The sequence below is a fragment of the Ruditapes philippinarum genome, unplaced genomic scaffold (assembly GCF_026571515.1).
Source record: "Ruditapes philippinarum isolate M1 unplaced genomic scaffold, ASM2657151v2 ctg5661_1_1_1_1, whole genome shotgun sequence".
NCBI lineage: Eukaryota > Metazoa > Mollusca > Bivalvia > Venerida > Veneridae > Ruditapes > Ruditapes philippinarum.
The window spans coordinates 82,215-107,211 of NW_026853596.1; the positions used below are offsets into that span (position 1 = coordinate 82,215).

Here is a 24,997-nt window from a genome sequence, read left to right on the forward strand (position 1 = left end):
AGTTCAAGTATGGAGAAAAAAGTATCATACTGTTGTACTTTTTTACGAGGATTGACAATAAAAGAAAAATAAGTAATGAAAATATATATACATTAATTTTGTGTTCTTATTTCATATGTTGCCATTTTTACCCTACAACAGAGACCTGTATTACATTTCATTTCACAACACGAAGCTCCAGTAAAGACAAAGGATTTGTTATTATTAAAAACATATCTTTTATCTCTTAATCAGTTCAGATAATCACAATTAGCAAATAAGTAATAAACATGTGGTCCAATTAAGCCCTCCGGAATGTCACATGATGCCCTAGGGGTGGTTTATTGTATTTGAAAAAGATACTAGTGGTAATCTGACTAATTAATACACAGCTAGGGTGCCAATTAAGTATTTTATAAAAGTGGTTTACTGTCCATTTGAAACTGGTTGGAACTGGTTTGATCAGTACTTAATCGGTTCCCCTGTAAGAAAAATAAAAGTCATTAATTCAGGATGATACAAATATTTTTTAATAGCTTTAATAGATATTTTGTCTAAGTATTTAATAGAGATTTTGTCAAACTATAATAAGTAGCATCTACTTTGAAATACATTCATCCATACTTTATGCCTAATATTTTTAATATACTTTTCAATTTTCTTTGATTTCTAAAAAATTATCTAACATATGAGGTTAATGTGACGAGAATGTTATACTGACAGAAAAAGTGTTGACTCTAGGACAGGGCCGAATTCGGATAGTGCATATAAGTATTAAATTTATTATTTCGATCATTGTTAATAAAACATTCGATTATTTAATATGCAGTAGAGATGCTATATATATAATCATTATAAACTCCACTTAAAAAGCATTTAATCAATTATTTGAATTACGAAAATGCCATATAATTCGTAGTAATAACCTAGTAATTTCGTGAGTGACATAAACGTCATGATCATTGCATAATGCTATTGATTAACTAGAAAAATAGTTTTAATGAACAGTTGTGTGCGGTCATATTTTTATATTATGTAAATTTAATGAATGAATTTCAATACATAACGAAATGCTGACAGTAAATGTATATATATATGTGTATTTGGAAGAAGGCAACCATTTGAGCATCACGCCAAATCCACTTCTCTATCGCCGTATCGACAAATCCTTGTTTCTAATCACATCTGGTAAAGTATTTTATTATATTTTTCTTTCTTCCAAATGAATATTGCATCCAGCAACACTTCAAATCGCTGGCATGGCGAAAAATATTCAATTATTCGTTCAATTCTACAAAATGCAGCAAAAAACAACGACTGTCGCTAAATACAAAATGGCGTATGTTTTCACCTCGGCTTATTGCTAGGCAACGCTCTTCAGTAAAGTGCCCGGATATCCGACCTGACCAATACTCAATACATGCTCATAGTTTTGTTTTTGGAGCATTATCATAGCAGGAATAACCCGCCTCGCTCTGTGGTGTTGATCATACGCCCCTTTTTTTTTTACCAAAAAATACCCCATTTTTGTTTTAAAAGTAAGTTTGGGTACCCCAAAGGGGCCATTGGGGTACCAAAGGTACCAAACGGTAGGGCCCATGGGGAAGTAAAACTTTTTTTGCCGGGTGGGAGAAACCCCGAAAAGCACCCAAAATTTACAAACCTAAACCCCCCTCTGTTTTTTACATCGTATCAGAAAGCCCGGGTGCACAAAATTTTAAGGGGTTTTAAGGGGTTTGTTTTATCAGGACGAAAAAAAAATCGAAAATTTATTTTGGATACAGGTAAAGTGACTTTCAAGAGTATGTTAAATATATTTGCCGATATAAGTGCTTTGTTTTTTAATTACTTATTATTTAGGACCGCCGAGTAGATGCACCGTATCAATAATTATATCACCGATCTTGGCTTTGCCCGCTTGTCAAAAACATGCATCATGTGCATAGATTTTCTATTTTTTAGTTTCATTTTAATTATTTGTTCTGGGTCACATTTTTAAAATTTAAGCGCACCAACATTGCAAAAGTAATTAGTAACTTTTCTATTGGTCAAGAAAGATCTTGGCTGTATCACTATCTACATGCATTATTTTGGCATAAGCAGAGTTCTGAGTAGAACCAGTCCAGATTTTTTTTCAGTTTTAATATTTTACCTCAGCGCCGTAAATTCCATATGTTTGAGAATTCTCAGCATTCATGTCGTTCTACTCTAGAGTCTCATTGAGGAGGTCTTTTTCATGCAGATCTTCCTTAACCTTATCTCTGTTCATTGGAGAAAGCAATACTGGCAAGGCACCATGATCCGTGACGGCAGCAAACATAAAACTGCTCTTGTGCTACTGCTCTTGTTAGCACCAAGTTATTCAGGACAGGTCAACCTATCATCTCTGGTACTTGAGACAACTTGACCTGCCGTGTGCCTTCCCAGTGACGTGGTATGGAGAAGAAAAACAACCAGTCCACTGATAATTCCTTTTAAACTAGCTGGACAGTTACCTCACATGAAACTGATTAAGTCATATGTCCCTTGAGGGATTAGGAAAGGAAAGTGGTTTGAAGTCAATAATGTTCTTAACCACGTGGCCAAACTAGCGGATCGAAGGGAGAAAAAATAACAGCTGCATGTACATTTAGTCCCTAACCAGTGTGTATTCAATTTGGCAGTTTAACACTGTTTTTTTCTTCTTTGTGTATAGTCGCAATTTTTAATCACAAGGGGTGTTAGAATTTTTATTATTACTGGTAATTGTTTATATATATTTCAGGAAGCAACATGCTGAGACACTGTAAATTAGAAAATATATAAAAATCTGATATTAAAATGGATATCAGATTACCCAGCATTTCTTCACTGTCATCAAAACTTCTCCAGATTCCCTTCAAGACCAGAGTTACTGCCCTTGGCGTATCTGCAAGTTTTGCACTCATAGGGCTTATAGTTGCAATTCTTAGACGTAACAAACATGATAAAGAGAAGAACGAGAAAGATAAAAAGAGATCAGAATTGGCAAGGGGAAGGGAGAGAACTGGTAGAATTCCTTTACCAAATAGTCCAAATGGAGGTAAAGAATAACACTTATAATGTAGCACATGGGCTGTTCCAATTATTTTGGGGAAAGGCTCTCAGGTGGGCTTAAATTGGGGGGGAATAAAATGCAGCATATCAGTAATTTTGAGACATTTTAATACTATAAAAATGTACATTTGGAATTGGACCTTATGAGGGAATGAAAATGCCCTTTAAAATATATTTCTGTAACTTCATACCACTGTACAAGTTCTAGAAGAACAATTGGGTGTAATTTTCATTTACGTTGATGTCATCCAATTTCTGTTTAAAAAAAAAATACCAAATATACCAGATAATGTTTCTAATTTACTCATAGAAAGAAAAAATCATCTTGTAGTCAAACAGAGTTTTTTTTACAATCTTCATCATTTTTAGTGAAATGGGTATACCAATCTAACAGGCTGGGAAAGGGCTTAGATTTTAAAAGATTAACAATAAATTAAAATGGTGTAATTAAAATTAATAAAATATGCTTTATGTTTTCAGACCTGCCATATAGGAGTAGAAGCCCAAGTTCAATAAGGTCATTATTACGTCAGAAATCACTGTCAGGGTCTACAGGGAGTCTTGGCGCTGTCTCAGTTAGTACTACTTCAACTATAATACATCCTACAGCTGTTGATACGTCGGACATGACCTCACAGCAGTTATGTCAGTTAGGTAAAAGTCTCTTGTTCTCTCGGTCATTTATCAAGACGATTTTAACGTAAATATGATCATTACAATAGTAGCACAGTCAATACTTAGACATGTAGAAATGCTTATTATAAAACTTTTGGGAACTAATAAGTCATATATGAAGATAAAGCAACCCTTTATGAAGCAAACTCCCCAGTACTCAGAGAGGTTACCCTGTTCTGTACCGGACCACAGCCACCACAAGTAAAATTTGGTGTTTACAAAGCTAAGTTTATTTTTCTCACTTGATTTTAAGTTTAGTTCATAAATAAAGAATAAAATTACAAGTATCATACTTGCAACTAATGGTTGATGATGAATGTTTTGTTGTTTCAATAATATTTATGATTTTTATGGTAATCAGGGGCGTACCTCTGCTTATTATGAGTGTACGCCGAGCATTCGGAACTGCCTCGGCTAGTATCTATAACACGGAATTAAATTGTGATTTAAATCCGTGTCTATAATAACCTCGGAAACAATACGGATTAAAAGTAGTTCTACCACGTGGTTTCAGATGTAAACAGAGATATTATAAAACGAATGTATATATTTGACATCTTATTTCTGTTCCGTTACACCTATGCTTGAAAATATGTGTGACAACAATTTGTAATTTAAATATGCCCACTCATGTTCAACTTTAAACAAATCCTACTAATCTTTAGGTTGTTTTTTTGTACTTTCGGTTTCAACAGCCATAAAAATAAATATATAAATAATGTATTGTTTGCTTTTGTACCTATGAATTCACTTTATTTAGGTGGACATTTACTACATTTATTGGAAATAAACTTGTCAACAACTCCCAGCATTAAATTACTATTTGTCTACATATTTAGTTTCTTAGCGTAGGTTAGACCGAAATACCGCATCCGTTCTGTGTATTCATACTATTGTGTTCAAGGTCCTTATCCGAAGACTGACGGAAAAGGCCGAATAGTTGCGATTGTACGCCGAGTGCCGGTTTTCGGCCGAAGGATCGCCAGAGACTTATACATGTATATCAAATATAGCTATGTGCTATAACTAAGGATTTAGGGGATATTTTAGCTAATTGTACTACTATTGTCTTTATCTATAGTTATGAAAATAGTACATAAATTGAATGTAATAGAAATTTATAACACGAAGTGTAACGTGTACACTGTTTTAAATAGTTCAAAAATATTTGCTTTGAGAAAAACAAAACATAGCCAGGTGTCTCTCTTGTAAAAAAGATGGGTTTTATTTCCTTTTGTAACAAGTTTAGTTTTTCTTTGTTATTTTCTTTTGTTTCACTATAACTGAACGTGATTCTTTGATTCATAAAAAAGTTATTAACTACCGTGTATCAGAAAAAAAACTAAACATAGCCAGGTGTCTCTATTGTTATGAAGATGGGTCTAAGAAGTCTTTTTCCTTGTTATTTTTCTTTTGTTTCACCATACCGTAACATGAGATATAATCAAGGAAAATATTATTTAAAATGATCTGTATAACGATAATACAAACACAATAGCTTAAATGTTTTTGTGTAACAATAGGTTATCGTATTCACATCTAAATTGTAGTATCGCGCGATCATTTAAGTCCTTTAAAAGTATTTCCAAATGCGCATTATGTCAATGTTAAAGAAAATAATTTTTATCTTTAACAATTTTTTTTTCAACTATTTTGTTTCAATTTTCATCCGAAATGTTTAAATTAGTTCAGTACATTGTTAAATGACTAACACACATAAAAGCATGTTGGTATATAATCAGAAGTCGGTGAAAATAAAAGAATCTGGACTTGACGTGTCTTATTATTTCTTATATAGGTATACGTTGTTCTCATTGTATATTTATCTATGTTTAATATGTATAGATGAGACTATGTACGGGGGGTTATCCAAAAATTCGTGGACTTTCATTGTTGCGTAAAATACATTTGAGATTCTTACATTGCTTAGAAGAATAAATAACAAATAAACACTGAAAAACTCATGTTAGTAGCTTCTTATATGACAACAATATTTAATTCTACATAAACAGCGGCGCACTCCAAATGTTATTGACGTTAACGTCATAATAACGTACTGTACAACTTGTGCTTCAATATGTATAGATGAGACTATATATAATTGTTTACAGTAGACTGCAATTTATTTCTATAGTCAATAAAATAAGACGGTAGAAATAACTTAATATATTAATATTTTTTAGGTCAAATAAATTCAAGTTGACTATGGTTTGGGACGATAGATGTGGGCAATGGTTTTGAATAAAATTGATATAAGATGAAAGAATGTTACTAACTTAGAAATGATATAATAACTTATAACTATAAGGTTAAATATAAAAAAGAATTACATATGGTCTACTCCCTTCCATTGTTCTACAGATGTCAAGTTGCAGACAAGACTTAATTTTGCATATAAATGTAAAATAATGAAATAAATGTTCAGTTTTCATTGATTTTGATTCTGCGGGAAAGATGTTTGTAAATGAATTTGACTTTTTATTATCATTATTTGAGTTAATTTGCATTATAACATTGATTATTTTGATAACTCAATCTGCAGAAAGAGAAATTTCCAAAAAATTATTCATATCATATTTTTTTTACATTGTGTACGTCATTCCGTGGCTCTGTAGAAAGGCCGAACATTTTTGTTTTCGGAGTCCTTAATAGAATCCGCATACAGTAGGATGTTATAAATTAAAATCTTAAGATAATTTAAATGATACCTCCATAAAAACTTTTATTACAGGGATTCCAGACTAAAACAACGATAGATCAATTCTCACTAAAATTGTGTATACACACACTATCAAAATAGGTAACACATATTCGAATTAGCAAACATCCTCAGCATACCTAAAGAATCAATTAGGAGCTACAAATATGTTGATCGATCTATGTCCGATTTGAAATTTTCTTTTTTTTTCTTTTCATACGCCCGTGCGTATTTGTCGTATCGGTAGGTACGCCACTGGTAATGAAACAGATACTTTAAATGCAATTTTTATATACATACATAAAAAAGTACACTCATAAGGATACCATGTATTACATAATTATGTGACTTAAAATATAAATTTGTTTGATATAAAGTATATGTAGACGCCAATATAGATTGCATAAAAATTAGGTATAATTCTTTGTTTCCATGGTAACAGGATTAGATACCTTACAAATTGCAATCACATACTGGGAGGATGCAGTGATGAAGATGGGATATTTAGATGATAATCTCCTCCCAGCTATAACTGTAAGTACCCTTGGTTATATTATAACCAAATTTTAATGCCATGGTTGTATTATAGACACATTTTAATGCCATGGTTATATTATAGCCACATTTTAAAGTGACATTATGCCCATCCAAGGGTATATAGTGAGTGAACGGATGAAGATCAAAATAAGATTTCATTTTGCCATTAATCCTTTCAATTTAATAATTAAGTTCGCATAAACAATAAATAACACACAGATCAAAATGAAATTTCTGTAAACATCCATTAGAATTTACCTATAACACTTAGTTTATAAAAAGAGTGGGGCAGTCTTTTTAAATTTTTGGCAGATTTATAATTTTATCCTAAACATTTTCCAATATCAACTGTTTGTCAAACACCATTTTGACAGTCAATCTTTTGAAAAATAAAGTCAATTCAGTTCAATATGACTATGAAAATATGAGCATAATCACTTTAATGTTTAGATTATATTATAGCCACATTTTAATGTTTTGGTTATATTGTAGTCACATTTTTAATGTTTCGGTTATATTATAGCCACATTTTAATGTCATGGTAATATAATAGCCACATTTTAATGTTTTGGTTATATTATAGCCACATTTTAATGCCATGGTTATATTATAGTCACATTTTAATTCCATGGTTATATTATAGCCACATTCTAATGCCATGGTTATATAATAGCCACATTTTAATGCCATAGCTATATTATAGCCACATTTTAATGCAATGGTTATATTATAGCCACATTTTAATGCCTTGGTTATATTATAGCCACATTTTAATGCCATGGTTATATTATAGTCACATTTTAATGCCATGGTTATATTATAGCCACATTTTAATGCCATGGTTATATTATAGCCACATTTTTATGCCATGGTTATATAATAGCCACATTTTAATGCCATGGTTATATTATAGCCACATTTTTATGCCATGGTTATATAATAGCCACATTTTAATGCCATGGTTATATTAAAGCCACATTTTAATGCCATGGTTATATTATAGCCACATTTTAATGCCATGGTTATTATTATAGCCACATTTTAATGCCATGGTTATATAATAGCCACATTTTAATGCCATAGCTATATTATAGCCACATTTTAATGCCATGGTTATATTATAGTCACATGTTAGTGCACATTCTGCTGAATTTGTGTAATGAATTTCGGCCTGTTTTGAATTTGGAACTGTACTGTTTATTTAAAGTTTAAAGCGGCCCTCTGCTTTTTATTTCCTGTTGTAAAAACAATTCTATGTAGTTTCAATCTAAGTATTTCAGTAAGTCTCACACGGCTGCTTCATTTGGGATAAGTAGTCAGTCAGTTGCTGAGAAACTGGTAATTACTGATTAGTTATTCTGGGAAGCTGGTAAGTTGGATCAATTGGCAAGATATGACCATAGAAATGTTCAAAGTGTTAAAATCAGAAAAACAGACTGTTTGTAACAGGGTAGAAAAACTGTCATAAAAGGGTATGAAAATGGAGGTGAATTTCTTTAGTTTAATTTGTATTGAAGTTTTACACATACTGTACGTATACTTTGGGAAGACTTTTGAAGTCAAGAGGTAATTGGATCTACAGAGCGCGGTTGTGGCGGAGTTACACTGTAGTTTAATAGCCTGTCAAAACATTTTTTCACTAAATGAACGGTATTTCTTTTACTGTATGTACGTTTTTTGTTTTTTTTTACTAAATGTACAGTACTTTTTTTACTAAATGTACAGTATTATTTTTCTATTAAATGTACGGTATTTTTTTTTACTAAGAGTACAGTTTTTTTTTTACTAAATGAACGGTATATGTGTTACAGGATCCAGAGACCAGTGCATTACAGCATCATTTAGAACGTCTGTTGGAGATGGCGTATCACATGCAGGACTCGTACGAGAGACAGATGGAGAAAGAGGCAGACTACGTGGCTTTCGATACAGCAATGGCAGCATTTACTGAAACCGAAAACATGGCTAAAAATAGAAGTATGAGTATAGGATCTTCAAGTGACCTTGACTCATTTGTATCAGCTACAGATGTAAGTCCTATCCTTGCCTGGAGATTAATCGTTATAAAACGTTCTTCACAGCTCTGTCTTAAGTGTCAGGATTTTCATTGGTCAATATAAAATCTGAACGGGTTTCTGACCAATCTAATACCTGAGATCTGAGTTTGAGCTAAGAAAGATTCTTTTTAACATTGGAGCCTGGTCTTGATAGTTTCTCTTAAATAAGTTCTTTTGTCAGATCTGATCAGTATTTTTAGTCCACTTTTTGAATGAAAATAGTAGCCCTTGTCATGACCATCTTGCTAGCATCTGAATTGGTTAACCTTTTTGCTTACAAAAACTATCAAAGCTTTTCATTATAAACTTGGTACACTATGAAAATGGGACATAATTTCAAAGAGCAGGTACTCCTAAAACTACTTAATATTTTTTGCCATTTATGCACCTACCTTGATTTGCTTCAATAGTTCTATCCAACACTGAGAACAATGGGGTGTGCTTTTCACAGACATGATAATGATTTTGTATTAATACTTTGTGTAATAAAGAGTAAAAGTTAACTTTTGCACAGTCATAAGAATGCCGTTTGTTTTGATTATGACAGCAGCTTTACAGTAAATATTTACCTTTGAACAATCTTTTCCTTATCATGAAATTTTTGCCTGTAGATGCCATATGCTGGGCTCTTTTATGCCATATTTGAAAAAATTTAAATTGTATTTCCCAAATGCAAAGGGCTGTTAGACCTGGCCAATATCTTTCAAAGAATAAAAACCAAGTATGATAAAGTGCCAGTATGATGGTTGATCAATTACATATGTACACAGATACTGTTCTATTTTTAGCTCGCTGATTTATCAGATTTAGATACTCACAGAGAAATGTTTAAACATCTTGTACTGTATGAGACAGGGTTGTTGGAGCTTAAACATGGAACTATTTCATGCAGAACTCTCAGGTACACTCTATATTAAATTAAAACACACAGTTTGCATGGCCATGCTTTAACATTTGATGCCAATATGGAAAACTTTAGATGTTCATTATTCCGTCACTTCGCTCTTGATCTCAGATTTATTTCATAAAAGTGCTCTTATATGTACAATTTTCATAACAATTATCAATATGTAAGCATGGGTACCATGGCTATTTGTCTCACAATGCTGATTTGGAAATCATGTTGAATTGGTTGTCAGTTACTTGATGAAAATTTGGTATGAACAATATTGTGTTAAAATTGGCATAAAAAAACCCCCAGAAAAACAACATTTAATGATTTATGTGTATAATTACATTAATACATTGACCTGACCTGATTTTTTTCCCATAAACCATATTCTTGGATATATTTTGATGCAAAATTGCAAATTGAATTGAATTGTATTGTATATCACACACTTGTGCAGCTTTTGCGACTCCGTAAAAATAGTATTGCACAGCCGTGCATACGTTTTGATGTGACGTCATTTACGCTATATAAACATAGAGTTAAGACATGCTAAATGTTAGCATTATACTATATGCGCGTGAATGAAAAATGTTCATTTTCACTTCAAAAGGTCTTTATTTTTTGGTATGTGATAAATAGAATATTAAATTAAAAATTTATTTTCCACTGCAGTGAAACATATTTTCCTTATTTTCACTGGTGTCTTGCCAGACTACTTTCTGCTAAATAAAGCCAATACACAAAAGTAAAAGGGAATTCTTACCTATTAATAAGGTTTAAAAAAAAGAAGGAAAAGTATATAATAAAGAGAAAATTTCAAGTTTTTTCTATTAATACAGGACTTATTTTCATCTTGTGATATGAAAATTATCATTTTTTCACTCGTGGCTATGGCCACTTATGAAATATATATTTTCATACCACTTGATGAAAATAAATCTTGTTTTTATACTTGAATAATGTATGTATTTTTCAGGACAGAGATGTCTCATTGTATGTCAGATACAGAATTTCTTGCTAAACTTCATTGTATACGACTTGCTCTAGAGGTAAACTTCCCATTTTATCTGCTGGTAATAACTGTTGCAAGCTCATGTATATCCCTTAACAGGGGCATCTGTGGCCGAGTGGTTAAGGTCGTTGACTTCAAACCCCTTGCTTGTCACTGCTGTAGTTTTGAGCCGCACCAGTTTCTTCAGATTCTTTTATTTCTTTATATATAAAAAAGCTATACAGCTAGCTTACAAAACGTTGGTGGTTTTACTCAGGTGCTTTTTTTTTGCCTGAAATAATGCACAGAGAGAATATCGAGGTCTTCCCCACCAGTAAAGCGGGAACTTTTACTTTATACTGGTGTTGGGTGACATAAAACCCAAACAAGCAAAAAACGTATATCAGTAATGGCAATTCAGTTGTAAAATCAACCTGCAAAAACTCTAAATTTCGTCACTGTTGTTTTATTTAAATAAATTCATTATCAAGATACTGTTAATTGATAAAAAGGTGTTAACCAACAAATTTTTATCATTACTTAAATTAGCTGCCGGGAAAACAGAGTCTGTTTTTTTCATGGATTTATATATTTAATGGTTCTAAAACTGATTTCATGGGCTTCAGGGCATTTCCACTGCAGGTGCAAACAAGATAAGATTTTTTATGAGTTTTGTTCAATGGATAAATACACTAAAAAATAAAAATAAATTTTTTGCAAATTACATGTATGTGAAATAACACAATAAGAAAAAAAACCCAGTGGGAAAAAACGTTTTAAACAAAATGTAAGGTTCATAACAATGTAGGCATATACAGTGTGATGACTCCCAAATTGTTTAAACATTTTTTTCATAAATTTTTAAAGCATGACATTTTAATACAATATAAAATTTTTTGGAAAAAAGCATAAACTTTTTAATTTTTAAAATTTCCCCCATTAAAAATTAATTTAAAATGTGCAATAACACAATATAGCACAGAATAAAGCCAGTAGGTAGAAAACTATTCTTCAAATTATTCTTGTTCAACATGTTTCTGGTATCATATACTTAGATCATGCAGGGTCTTTCAAATAGAATGGTCTGGAGTAGGACCAATGTTATGAAAAAAGATGTCCCGGCTGAGTCATGGGATATTTATTTGAAAATAGGTCCAAATTTCATAAGTTTTTTTTAAATTTAAAGAATAAAGATTTTATAATGTTTCAAAATGTTATTTACAAATATTTGATGTTAAATTTGTTGTATTTTCAAAATGGCGCCGTTTATTGGCAAATATTCTGATCTGAACAAGCAATCAATGTCTTTTTTTCCCAAGTTTAAAGATTTTTAACAAACATCATGTTGTTAGAATTTTCATTTTTGCTCTTGTATTAAATTTTCGCCCTTTTGTTTAACAGTTACATAATTTGCATAGAGTAAATTATACAGAGTTATACCAAGACAAGTTTTATTGTAGCGGGAAGGTTTTACATAGCGCGTTTCCAGATCATTCTATTTTAAAGACCCTGGATCATGCAAAGTTTTAATAAATTCTATTATAAAACTTTCATTATGTTTTTTATGAAATCCTGGCATTAGTTTGACATTCATTGAATGCTAATTATAATTATTGCAACTCTGATTCTTTTCAGGATGTTTTTAGAGATGTTGAAAATCGAGATTATTTTATAACAATGGGTAAGAAGATAATTGGAGATCTTCTGTTGCAGGCAGACAGGGTATGTAAATTAGACTAGAATTTCTGTCAACAGACAAAAAAACAGAGCAGAAATGGAAATTTAGCAAGCATGTAGAATACAGGAATTCACAGCAGTGTTTCTAATGAATTCTGCATATTTTACATGTACATTGACAACTTTTCTTTGGCTCGGAGATTTTTTCATCTTCTTGAAGTGATTGTGCGCGTGTATATTTTTTTATGTGTGTGCCTGCATGCGTGTGTGTATGTGTAGGACGTAGGGTCGGTGTCATAGTTGTGACTTGTGAGGGCGCTAAAAATATTACACATCTCTGAAAAATAAGCTACCTCAACTCTTAGTTTTTCCGAAGTATGCAGTTATAGACTAATACTGACAGTTTGAATAGTATATGTTCTTATTATAAAAATCAATTTACAACAGTTCTTTTGTACACCATTTAATCTCTCACTGGTTTTAAGTGCGACATGTATGTTTTTTCTATGACTTTGAACATTTGTAATGGCAATTTTCATTGGATACTTAAGATGTTTATATTATAAGTATAACACTACAAATATAATTTTATGAATCAATTTTGAGTTTTCTTTAGTATGATAAATTTGCTACGAAGGATTAAATGACCTTATTTAATCACATATTTACTATATAACCTTCACTTAGCAGATTGGGGTAATATTAGCTGACAACAGTTTATACTGGGTCATATAACCTGTCAAAATAATTCATAACTACATTTATGCGTAGTAATAGCTCAGTATGTAGAAAGGTACACATTGATTTCACTCTGAATATACCTTTTTTAGAATGGTCAGAAAAATTGTGTTACATTTTCAGGATCCTGAAGATTTTTATGCCTCATACTCATCCATGATGGACTATGTGAACACTGAAGAGAACTGGAGTAAAATGGAAGATGAATTGAGGGGGCGTGGGGTAAGTTATAGACTTGCATAATGTAGGAAATATGATTAATTTGATGAGAGTGGCTGGAGTTGAATGAAAACGAATGAAGGGAGGTGGTATGGGATAAGTTATATTAAGAAATATTTAACTGGAAATCAGAGGTTCGAGTGAAAATGAGCGGGTTATACATTTGGATTGTGAGTAAGTGTAACAAGTTTTCAAGAATGTTGTTTTTTTGTTGTTGTTTTAATAAAGTGTAACAAGTTTTCAAGAATGTTGTTTTTTTGTTGTTGTTTTAATAAAGTTATTTTTATTCTGGGAGAAGTTCAACTTTTGTATGTGATTAAATGAAAAACAAATTCAATATTGTTGGTTGATAGTTTTGTTACTAAAACTCTTAAACTTCTATTGAACTGTTCCAAGTTCTAAACAGGGCAAGTCCCGCATAAAAATATAGAAGGTTTATGGTTTAGAAAATTTACAATTATTTAATGAAATATATGCTTTAATATGACTGTGGCTTTCATTACAGGTTAAGAATTTTACATTTTATGATGTTGTGCTGGATTTTATATTAATGGATGCTTTTGATGATCTAGAAAACCCGCCATCTTCCGTAATAGCCGTATGTAACAATAGATGGTTGTCAAATGGCTTTAAAGAAACTGTAAGTACCAATTGGTCATGTATAGTATTGTTAAACCATTTGGGTTTTTTTAAAACAATATTTGCCTTGTTTCCTCCTGTATTTAGATAGAAATTTTATTCCCAACTTTACAAGTACAATTCCCGTTCAGATGTTTTTGTTTATGAAAGTTTGCGAGGAAGTAAATATGTTTCTGTAAAGACAGAAATAAAATTACAAGGTCATTGTCTTCAGACCACTGGCCTCTCACCACAATAGGTTCAAGCCTTGCAAGGGTCTTTAGATTTTTTCATGATAGAAAGCTATCCCGCTAGCATACAAGGCGTCAGTGGTTCTACTCAGGTGCCAGTTTATGACGGAAATAATGCTCAGAGCAGCATCTGTGGTCTTCCTCCACCAGTGAAGCTGTAAATTCACCACGTGACCTATACTGTGTTGATGAGACGTAAATTTAAACTAAAATAAAATAAAAAAAGTCTTCTAAGCTAGCTGCAGTAGGAATACATTTCTAGCTAGTCTGTTAATTTCGTACTAGTGTTCAAATAAGTTGGAAAAAGAGTGACAAGAAAATAATTATTTCATTCAGATGACAGTATGGTATGTGTTTTAATGTTCCATTATGTCATTCTATGTATTTGTAAACGCAAATATTAAAGTTAAATTATTGATCAGACTATTTTAAAAATATTTGTGTACATGACATATACATGTATCTGTATGTATCCCATGATAGATATTGGATAGTTTCAACATGTTTTAGGAACAACGAGCTACTTTTGGTTATTTAATAATGAGATTGTTTCCCCCTTTTTTTAAAGAAGGTTATTTATCATTAAATTTTGGTTTTCAGGCATTATCGACAGCTGTATGGTCAGTATTAAAAGCAAAGAGAAGAATGCTTAAGGTAGAGTTACAACCATTTTTCATTATTTTTCTCTATTAATCTGATATATTTATTAGCATTATGTGTAGTGTTAAGTTTAATGCACTTCCTCGATTACTATAAATACTACCTAGGGAATCTTTTTCTATTGCTCAGAGGTCTACAGTGTTCTATTTATTTGCCTTTTAGCCACTGGTTACGAACTCAAACCCACCACACAGGGCGGGATTTTTTTTTCAGATGCCTTTGCATCTTTATGTTAAACATTTTAAAATGTTTGTAAAGGAAGTACGACTGTATTTTAAGCTTATCTCAATAAATTTGTGTACTGGACATGCCCCTTTTTAGCTCCACTATTCGCAGAATAATTGAGCTAATGCAGTCACCCATTTGTCGGTGTCGGCGTCCCTTTGGTTAAGTTTTTGCATGCAAGCTGGTACCTCCACATCTACTGAAGGGAATGGATTGAAACTTCACACACTTGTTCTCTGTGATTATCTAACATGATTGGCACAAGTCCCATAACTCTGATTTGCTTTTTTGCACAATTATGCCCCTTTTTTGACTTGGAAATTCTTGGTTTAAGTTTTTGCGTGCAAGCTGGTATCTCCATAACTACTGAAGGGAATGGATTGAAACTTCACACACTTGTTCTCTGTGATTATCTAACATGATTGGCACAAGTCCCATAACTCTGATTTGCTTTTTTTCATAATTATGCACCTTTTTCGACTTAGAAATTCTTGGTTAAGTTTTTGCATGCAAGCTGGTATCTCCATAACTACTGAAGGGAATGGATTGAAACTTCACACACTTGTTCTCTGTGATTATTTAACATGATTTGCACAAGTCCCATAATTCTGATTTTTTTTTTCATAATTATGCACCTTTTTCGGCTAAGAAATTCTTGGTAAAGTTTTTGCTTGTAAGCTGGTATCTCCATAACTACTGAAAGGTTTGTGCATTTTTTGGAACAATTTTATGCATTCATAATAACAAAGCAGTGATTCACTCGATAAAACATCTTAATAACATGCCTTTGTACTTTTTGGGACAATTTTATGTATTCCTACAGGTAAGCATTATTATACTTAATGAAACACACTTGTGACAACTTTTCGAATAGTCGAGCATTACTGTCCTCTGACAGTTCTTGTTTAATTTGGGATTGTCCATTGCAAGATTAAAGGGTTTAAGTATGAGAGAGTTGTTTAGTCAACAGTATAGAGTCTGGTATTAACAGCCATATTAGTCTGGCACTACATTGATGGTATAGACAAGTACTTCTTTCTACCTACATTAAAGATGCTATGCTCAAATATTATAAATTATTGATAATTCCAACACAGTCTCTTTGAAAATATATAAAATAAACACGTTTTGACTTCACACAAAGAAGATATGTTATCTTTAAAATTCTTCACACTATAGGTGGTCACAGTATAAATATATAGTGTCATTTAAAAACTGGCAGTTTTTTCAAAGAAAGTACCAATCTTACTTGTTCCGTAACAGGAAACGCAGCTTCCCATACATAGGTCATTCATTCTTTTATTCAAATTAGACATATTTAGTAAAAATTTCAGAGATTTCAATGAATTTCTGTGAGTAAAATATCTTACTCAAGGAACAATGAAGGATGAACATAGTCTATCTTTAAAAGAGTTATTATTTACCATCAGTTATATTACTACATGCAACATATTTTTCAGTACCCCAATGGCTTTATATCTCATTTTTACAACATCTCGGAGTCTGTAAGTCCTGTGTTAGCATGGGGATTTCTAGGACCAGAATCAAAACTAAAAGATATTTGCTCATATTTCAAGGTATGTTTAATTTCCCTACATATCATATACATGTACTTGTTTCCTATATACAAAATATAGACAAGATATTCAAAACGAATAAATACAAAATATACAAATGTATATATTTATTAAATACCATTTCTCTATTTATTTCTAAGCTTATTTCTTGTAGCCTTTTTTGTAGGTTAATTTTTGTTTTGAACAGGAAACTGTTTGTTGTTAATTAAGGAAGCAAAGGCAGGGTTTTCATTTTTATCTGAGGCAACAAATACTCAAAAGAAAAGAACTGATTTTGTCTAGGTTCAAGGGTGATACTTTAATATACAAGCTGAAAATACAACCGATTTTAACCAATGGTTTGGATCGCCAATCAGTTAATAATTAAAACCCTGCAAGGGGAGTAGTAACTAAGCTAATGTTGTTGTAAAGAGGTGATTGTTCTACAGAGGGTCATATTGCAGAGATTGCACTGTATTTTTATAAATTCATGGCTACTGTCACTGGTAGATATTAGATTAACTGTTTTTTAAGAATAGTGGAGTTATCAAACTTCTCAAGATTTTGGTGTTAGAATAACACTAGGTTAAGTCTCATTGGAACTAAAATTAGTATCTTATTAGCCGCTGGAGTTTTTCACTTGAAATATCACACATTTCTTTAAGATTGATAATGCTACGGCACAAACCAAGACCCTGTATTATTCCCTTTGTGAATTTGGAGAATATGTACTAAGTCAAGGCTCTTGTTTTACTATAATAGGAATAATTGAGAATAGTCTAATACACTGTTACAGTTGTAGAATGGCGCAGCTTTAGTTAAGTTCATTTTTGCTATATGTTTTTATTTTCACAAGATTTTTACCTGCATTTGTATCTGCGATGATCATAATGATTTCTGTTTTCATTTCTATTGTAGGATATAGTGTTAGGTTTTATTCGGGATATGTTCAGTTTTGAGAAGGCCAGATATACAAGTATAGAAGAACTTTCGGAAGATATTGTAAAACTTGCCAAGTCTCGAATGGAACTAGTCTTACAGAAGCTGAAACCGGAACCGGTGTGATACTACATGTATCTCACATTTTGTTAAACCGGAACCGGTGTGATACAATCTCAAATTTTTCTTAAACCGGAACCAGTGTGATACAATCTCACATTTTGTTAAACCGGAACCGGTGTGATACAATGTCACATTTTGTAAAACCGGAACCGGTGTGATACAATCTCACATTTTGTCAAACTGGAACCGGTGTGATGTTTTACTGTTTTCAATCATGTAGAAAATTAATGTGAAACATTTCCGTGTTGTGAAATTGAAAAGGAGCTCCACTAGTGTAAAAGCCTGAAAAAAAATGGAACTTGATAATCTTACAGGACCCACAGAGGCTCTTAAAAGGGAAAAATTGTACTTGTATTAAATGTTTTTCATTTTCAGGTCATTTTGAATCATATTAATGAGTATTTAAGGGAAATAGATTTTGTGAATGACCTAAAATTTTACAGCCGCATAATTGGGCTATCATGTGTCTCAGTTAAATCATTTTAACGGGTTAATGGAACTAAAATAATCAGATATGAAGAACTAGATGCATCTAATCATGTTAAAATGTAAATAGAGATTCTGCAAGATACTCAAATTTTGTTAAGTCTGTTTCTCAAAGATGAAGCTTAAAATGGCTTGTTTGTTCTTCATTTCATCCATCTGTCACATTGACTTTCTCATTTCTCATTTACTGATTTGTATTTAAGATATTTTATTTTTGTACCTTGCATGTACTTCTACCTTTTGATTTGAGGTCAACAAGTGTAATTTATTATACTGTGCCATGCTGAGATCTTTTTTAGGTTCATTAGAAGAAATTTTGATTGTTTTTTTGTTTTTTGTTGTTGTTTTTTTCTTACATCTAAGGAATGGGTTGATGATTCTATACAGATATCTTGTCATGCATTTGGACAGTGGCCATATAACCTTTTTTTTCATTGTTGGTGCAACTTTTTTTTTCTAGAATCTCAGTCATCTCCTTATGTACAAGCTTTCTTTTCCATTTCTATTGTAAACTCTTTATATTTTAGGTGGTAAAAAATTTGTATAGAAACTATACACTACTTTTCCCTATATATAGACTCACCCTGGCCATATATATAGACTTGCCTTGACCTATATATAGACTCACCTTGGCCCTATATATAGACTTGCCTAGGCCTATATATAGACTCACTTGGCCCTATATATGGTCTCACTTTGTCCTATATATATATATAGACTCACCTGGCCCTTTATATAGACTCAACTGGCCCTATATATAGACTCTACTTGTCCTATATATAGACTCACCTTGTCCTATATATAGACTCACCTGGCCCTTTATATAGACTCACCTGGCCCTATATATAGACTCTGCTTGTCCTATATATAGACTCTGCTTGTCCTATATATAGACTCTGCTTGTTCTATATATAACCTCTGCTTGTCCTATATATAGACTCACCTTGCCCTATATATAGACTCACCTTGTCCTATATATAGACTCGCCTTGTCCTATTTATAGACTTACCTTGTCCTATATATAGACTATGCTTGTCCTATATATAGACTAGCCTTGTCCTATTTATAGACTTACCTTGTCCTATATATATAGACTCTGCTTGTCCTATATATAGACTCTGCTTGTCCTATATATAGACTCTGCTTGTCCTATTTATAGACTCTGCTTGTCCTATATATAGACTCTGCTGGTCCTATATATAGACTCTGCTTGTCCTATATATAGACTCTGCTTGTCCTATATATAGACTCTGCTTGTCCTATATATAGACTCTGCTTGTCCTATATATAGACTCTGCTTGTCCTATATATAGACTCTGCTTGTCCTATATATAGACTCTGCTTGTCCTATATATAGACTCTGCTTGTCCTATATATAGACTCTCCTATATATAGACTCTGCTTGTCCTATATATAGACTCTGCTTGTCCTATATATAGACTCTGCTTGTCCTATATATAGACTCTGCTTGGCCTATATATAGACTCTGCTTGTCCTATATATAGACTCACCTTGTCCTATATATAGACTCACCTTGTCCTATATATAGACTTACCTTGTCCTATATATAGACTCACCTTGTCATATATATATGAGCGGCCCAGTATATAGACTTTCAGGACTCTATTATATATGCTAGTCTGATTATAAAGAGGCCTGCCTGGCAATACAATGTATGTTATAAACTTGTATGGCAGTATATTTTAGCTAAAACAAGATCAGATAAAAAATGTGCTTCAAATTTGGTCAGAACTCAAATTTATAGAATGTCTGAATATTCATTTTCTAAACATATTTTCATATCTTTAGCATTTACAAGAATCTGTCGTTTCCAAAAAAAAAAAAGTTTAAAAAAGTTTAAGAGCAATGATAGATACAATAAATTGTTTATATCTTTAAAAGCTAAGTTTATTCATGAAAAACCAAAATGTGTAATTTTATTTCTATTTATTACAGTATTACTTGTTTTTTGCTCTTGTATGTATATTTTTATATTGTTATACATGTACATGATGAACAATACAATACTGTATCAAAATTTATGATTGTCAGTAAAATATTTGTTGAATCATGATAATTTTATGACAAGCAATGAACTATTGTATCATAAGACATTCTATATGATAAACAATGACCAGTTGTATCTTATGATAATCATTAAACTATTGCATCATAATATAGAATAAAATACAGATTCATGTTAATTTTCATGAAAAATTTGGAAATGAATTTAAAAGTAAAATATTGTGAGATGAACAAATAAAGTAATTTATGTATTGCAATCGGCACTTACAATCCATGGAAATTACCAAAAACTGGTCAACATATGCAAAAACAGCCCTTACAGTAGAAATAGGGTGATAAAATACTGAAAAATCAGTCTCAAACAGCACGTACATTCTAAATATAACTTGGATCTTAAATGTTTTTACCTTTCTTAACATTTTACTACATTTTTTTTCAAAATTTATTTTGCCTCATCTGGAGGGGTGCAGCTTTAAATGGTGTATAATATGTATAGGAAAAAAATGTTATGCATTAAGTGCCAGACCCTTAACCTCCTATATTTGTAAAGCCAAGCTTTGAATTTGTCCTGGTCTGTCCATATGTCTGTAGAAATCTGTGTCCTATGGACACATTTGCTAGATAAAATATAACCAAATGAGGTGAGTCACATCAAAATCCATTCTTGCTTTTATTATGAGGCCCCATTAAGGAAACAGAGGTTCAGACAAGGTCAAAATAACTAGGCCACATTAAGGAAAAAGAGAGTCATATAAGATCAAAATTACAGGGCCTCATTATGTAAATTGAGATTTTGAAGGTCAGAATTATGAGACCTTATTAAAGAAACTGTGAATCAAGCAAAGTGAAACTAAATGGTTTTGATTTTCTTGTTGCAATCAAAACGATAATGCGGTGCATACCATTAATAAATTGTTTAGCATTATTTGTTTTTCCATTATAACATGTACTTTATTATATACTTCTATGAAATCCGCATGAATCATTCCTAATCCATTTATTGATGGGGTTTGACCATACAGGCCATATAATGTCCCAGACGCCTCCGGGATTGTCCTTGAAACTAGGTGACATTCACGGAAGCGTCCAGGAGAATTATTTTATAACCATAGAACTGTAAATTTAAGTGACTTTAGTTAGTTGTTTCATTTCTGCTTACTTTGTTAAATGCATTACTTAGTTTTTATTTTATTTAAGGGACCATAGATATTTCTAAAGCTTAATTGACCTGTTTTTGGTATAGTGTTTTTTATTCTTGTGTTGTTTTTTAGCTCACCTGTCACAAAGTGATATGGTGAGCTTTTGTGATCGCTTTTCGTGCGGCATCCGTCCATCTGTCCGTCTGTAAACTTTTACTATAAACGACATCTCCTCATAAGCCACTGATCCAATTTCATCAAAACTTCACAGGAATGTTCCTTTGGTAGTCAACTAGTCAAAATTGTTCAAAGAATTTTATTCCATGCAGAACTCTGGTTGCCATGGCAACCAAAAGAAAAAAACTTAAAAAATCTTCTTTCAAAAAACCGAAAGAGTGCTAGAGCTTAAATCTTTGGCATGAAACATCTTCTAGTCTGTGTCTACCAAGTTTGTTCAAATAAAAGCCCTGGGGTCAAAATTGGCCACGTCCCTGGGGGTCATTGATTTTCCCTATATGCATATAGTAAAAACTTAAAAACCTTCTTTTAAAACCGAAATAGCTAGAGCTTAGATATTAATCATGAAACATCTTCTAATGGGTGTCTACCAAGTTTGTTCAAATAAAAGCCCTTGGGTTAAAATTGTCCCCGCCTTGGGGGCCTATACACAGGTGAGCTATTTCAGGGCCATCATGGCCCTCTTGTTATCTGTATTGTTATCAGATACTTATAGCTCCATGTTGTTATATACATGTATCTCAAAATAGAAATTATTGTTATGAATTTTTAGGATTTTTTCACCTTAAGAGATGTAATAAAATTGTTTTTAGAAAAAGATCAGTGGAGTTTATTTTTGTGCACTTTTAGTGCATGCTTATCAAATTTTGATGGTAAAATCAAATTTTGAGTGATCAAATCCTTTTAACCATAATAAAAACTAAAAGAATTATTATCAGGCGCCTTTTGAGCTAAAAAAATTCCACTCTGACACATGGAAATGAATCATTAGGTAGGTAGCTGACAAAACCGCAAAACTTTGAGGGTAAAATCAAATCTTGATTCAATTTGGTCGAATCTTTTCTACCTCTATACTAAACTAAATTAATATAAATGACATCCTTTTAATAATTATATTTATATATAAGCCCACGGACTCCACTCAAACTTGGCAAAAATTGTTCAGTAGGCCCAAGAACGCAGGTGACGTACTCGTAACCTCTAAACTTGGAAGGTTACCATAGAATCTTGATAAAAAAAACTCCTTTCCACCTGACAGTACATAACTAAATGAATAATATAAATTATTTCAATATTAAAATAATTTCATTTATTTTATTAAGAAAACATCGTCTGCTGTAAATATTAGTCGTCTGCTATACTGCTCGTCAGCTTTATAAATCGTCTATTATATTTTGTTGATAAACAATTTATCTGGTTACGCTCGATAGTTTTTTTCTTAGTCGAGCATAACGTGTACCCGGTATGGTATATATAAGGCAAAACCCGTGCAGAAACTCACCGCTTACCGCTGTAGGTTCGATCCTCACTCGGGTCGAAATCTTTCATGTGAGGAAGCCATCCAGCTGGCTTACGGAAGGTCGGTGGTTCTACCCAGGTGCCCGCTCGTGCCTGAAATAATGCCCGGAGGGGCACCTGGGGTCTTCCTCCACCCATAAAGCTGGGAAAAAAAATCGACGAAAAATCTCGGCGGGACGCTCTAGGATGGACCGACTTGAGTGTACGGTCGCCCATATGGGCTTTCCGGCGGCGACCTTAAATAAACGCATTAAAAAAAAAACAACAGAAACTCACTCTTACACGTCTGCAGTACAGATTGACTGGTTTTAAGAATTTATTTGCCATCTACATTGTCAAGTTATGCCACGTGGCCGCGGATGCGTACGTCCACAAAGACTGTTGCAGAACAACACCGCCAGGCAGCCCGAGCCAGCAAGGAGCGCAACAAGGAGCCAACAACCTTCCAACAGAGGGAGGAAACGAACGGCAGAGGTCCCGTTGGAAGATTTTGTTGACGAGAGGGTGTCGCAAACGAACGCTGGTGAGTCGAACGTAGTAGATTTTGAGCAGATAATAATTAAGGGCTTCGAATATTATTCCACAAAATTTGACCGATAACGTTGGTTCTGCTGCAAATAATGTTTCTACGGGGTGTGGCAATATGTTACAATCTATGGGTTTAGACAGTTCTACTGCAAATCATTCCAACGATATTATAAATGTTTTGCCTGGAATACGTTTAGCCGATGATGATTTAGCGTCGCACGTGCCAACATCTCTTAAACAAAAAATTTGTAGAGGTGAATATGTAAATTTGATGTTATTATTGAAAGGGCCAGTCGAGCTTTCAGAATTTTGTAAAGGGACGGTGTTTAAATTAGATAGTGAAGGTAACATATAATCTGCGCAGAAAGAATGTAAAGAGCAGATCAACTGCATTGAGAAATGGACAAACGCATTCATTATATATGCGTCTATTTATTTGTCATCACACGCTGACAAAATCTTTGACATTTTGCATTATATGTTTAATATCAGAGATTGTGCCTCGCGCCAGGGTGGTCTTTCATGGAGGACTTACGACGAGCAATTTCGTCAAAGACAGGCTATTGCTCCTCAATCATGGTCGAAAATAAACAATGAGTTATGGTGGCGCTGTGTACAAGTCAGACCAGTTTTACGTGACCAATCTAATCCTTATAGGTTTACGTGTAATGACTTTAAATGCGGGAAAATGTTCTTGGCCGAATTGCCGTTTTTCCCATGTTTGCGCCACGTGTTTTGCTCCCCACCCAGCAATCAACTGTCAAACTTCAAATTCTTCAAACAAACAAAGCTTGACGAGTGGTCAATCTCAGTCGTCATTTCAAAATTCTCGGGGCAGACATTTTCAGCCACAACGGGCTAAAAGTGGACGGGGCTATTTCAAAAAGTAAAATAAATGAAAGTCCGGTCATTGCATTTTCTGACACTAATGTTAACTCATTCGCTTTGGCAAAATCTCCTGTAAACATTGAGGCTTTAAAATTTTATTTAAAAGGATATAATGAGAAAGAAGCAAAATTTTTATTAGACGGTTTTATCAATGGCTTTTCAATTCAATACACAGGGCCACGTGTTGCACGTGAGTCAAAAAATTTACGGTCATCTCTATTAAGGCCTGATTTAATTAAAGAGCAAAAAGAGAAAGAGAGAAATGCAGGAAGAGTTGCTGGCCCTTTCGACGAACGCCCTCTTCCAAATTTAATTGTGTCGCCGATCGGTTTAGTTCCAAAGATAACGCCGGGGGGAATTCAGGATGATCCATCATTTATCATTCCATCCGGTAAATCTATTAATGACTTTATTGATCCGAGTTTATGTTCAGTACAATACACAAGTTTTGATGAAGCAGTTAAAATGATTCAAGAATTAGGTCA

The 24,997-nt window shown here is 32.8% G+C and overlaps 1 protein-coding gene across 1 annotated transcript; it reads left to right on the top strand.

Moving 5' to 3' along the window:
* The first annotated feature begins 1,713 nt into the window (after positions 1 to 1,713).
* Positions 1,714 to 17,945, top strand: LOC132737297 (mitoguardin-like). Its single transcript, XM_060724562.1, has 13 exons — positions 1,714 to 1,763; positions 2,744 to 3,040; positions 3,535 to 3,708; positions 6,870 to 6,961; positions 8,776 to 8,994; positions 9,810 to 9,922; positions 10,890 to 10,962; positions 12,540 to 12,626; positions 13,443 to 13,541; positions 14,044 to 14,178; positions 15,008 to 15,061; positions 16,753 to 16,869; positions 17,767 to 17,945. The coding sequence occupies exons 2-13, from the start codon at positions 2,800 to 2,802 to the stop codon at positions 17,911 to 17,913; spliced, it is 1,551 nt and encodes a 516-aa protein (XP_060580545.1). The 5' UTR covers positions 1,714 to 1,763; positions 2,744 to 2,799; the 3' UTR covers positions 17,914 to 17,945.
* The last annotated feature ends 7,052 nt before the right edge of the window (positions 17,946 to 24,997 follow it).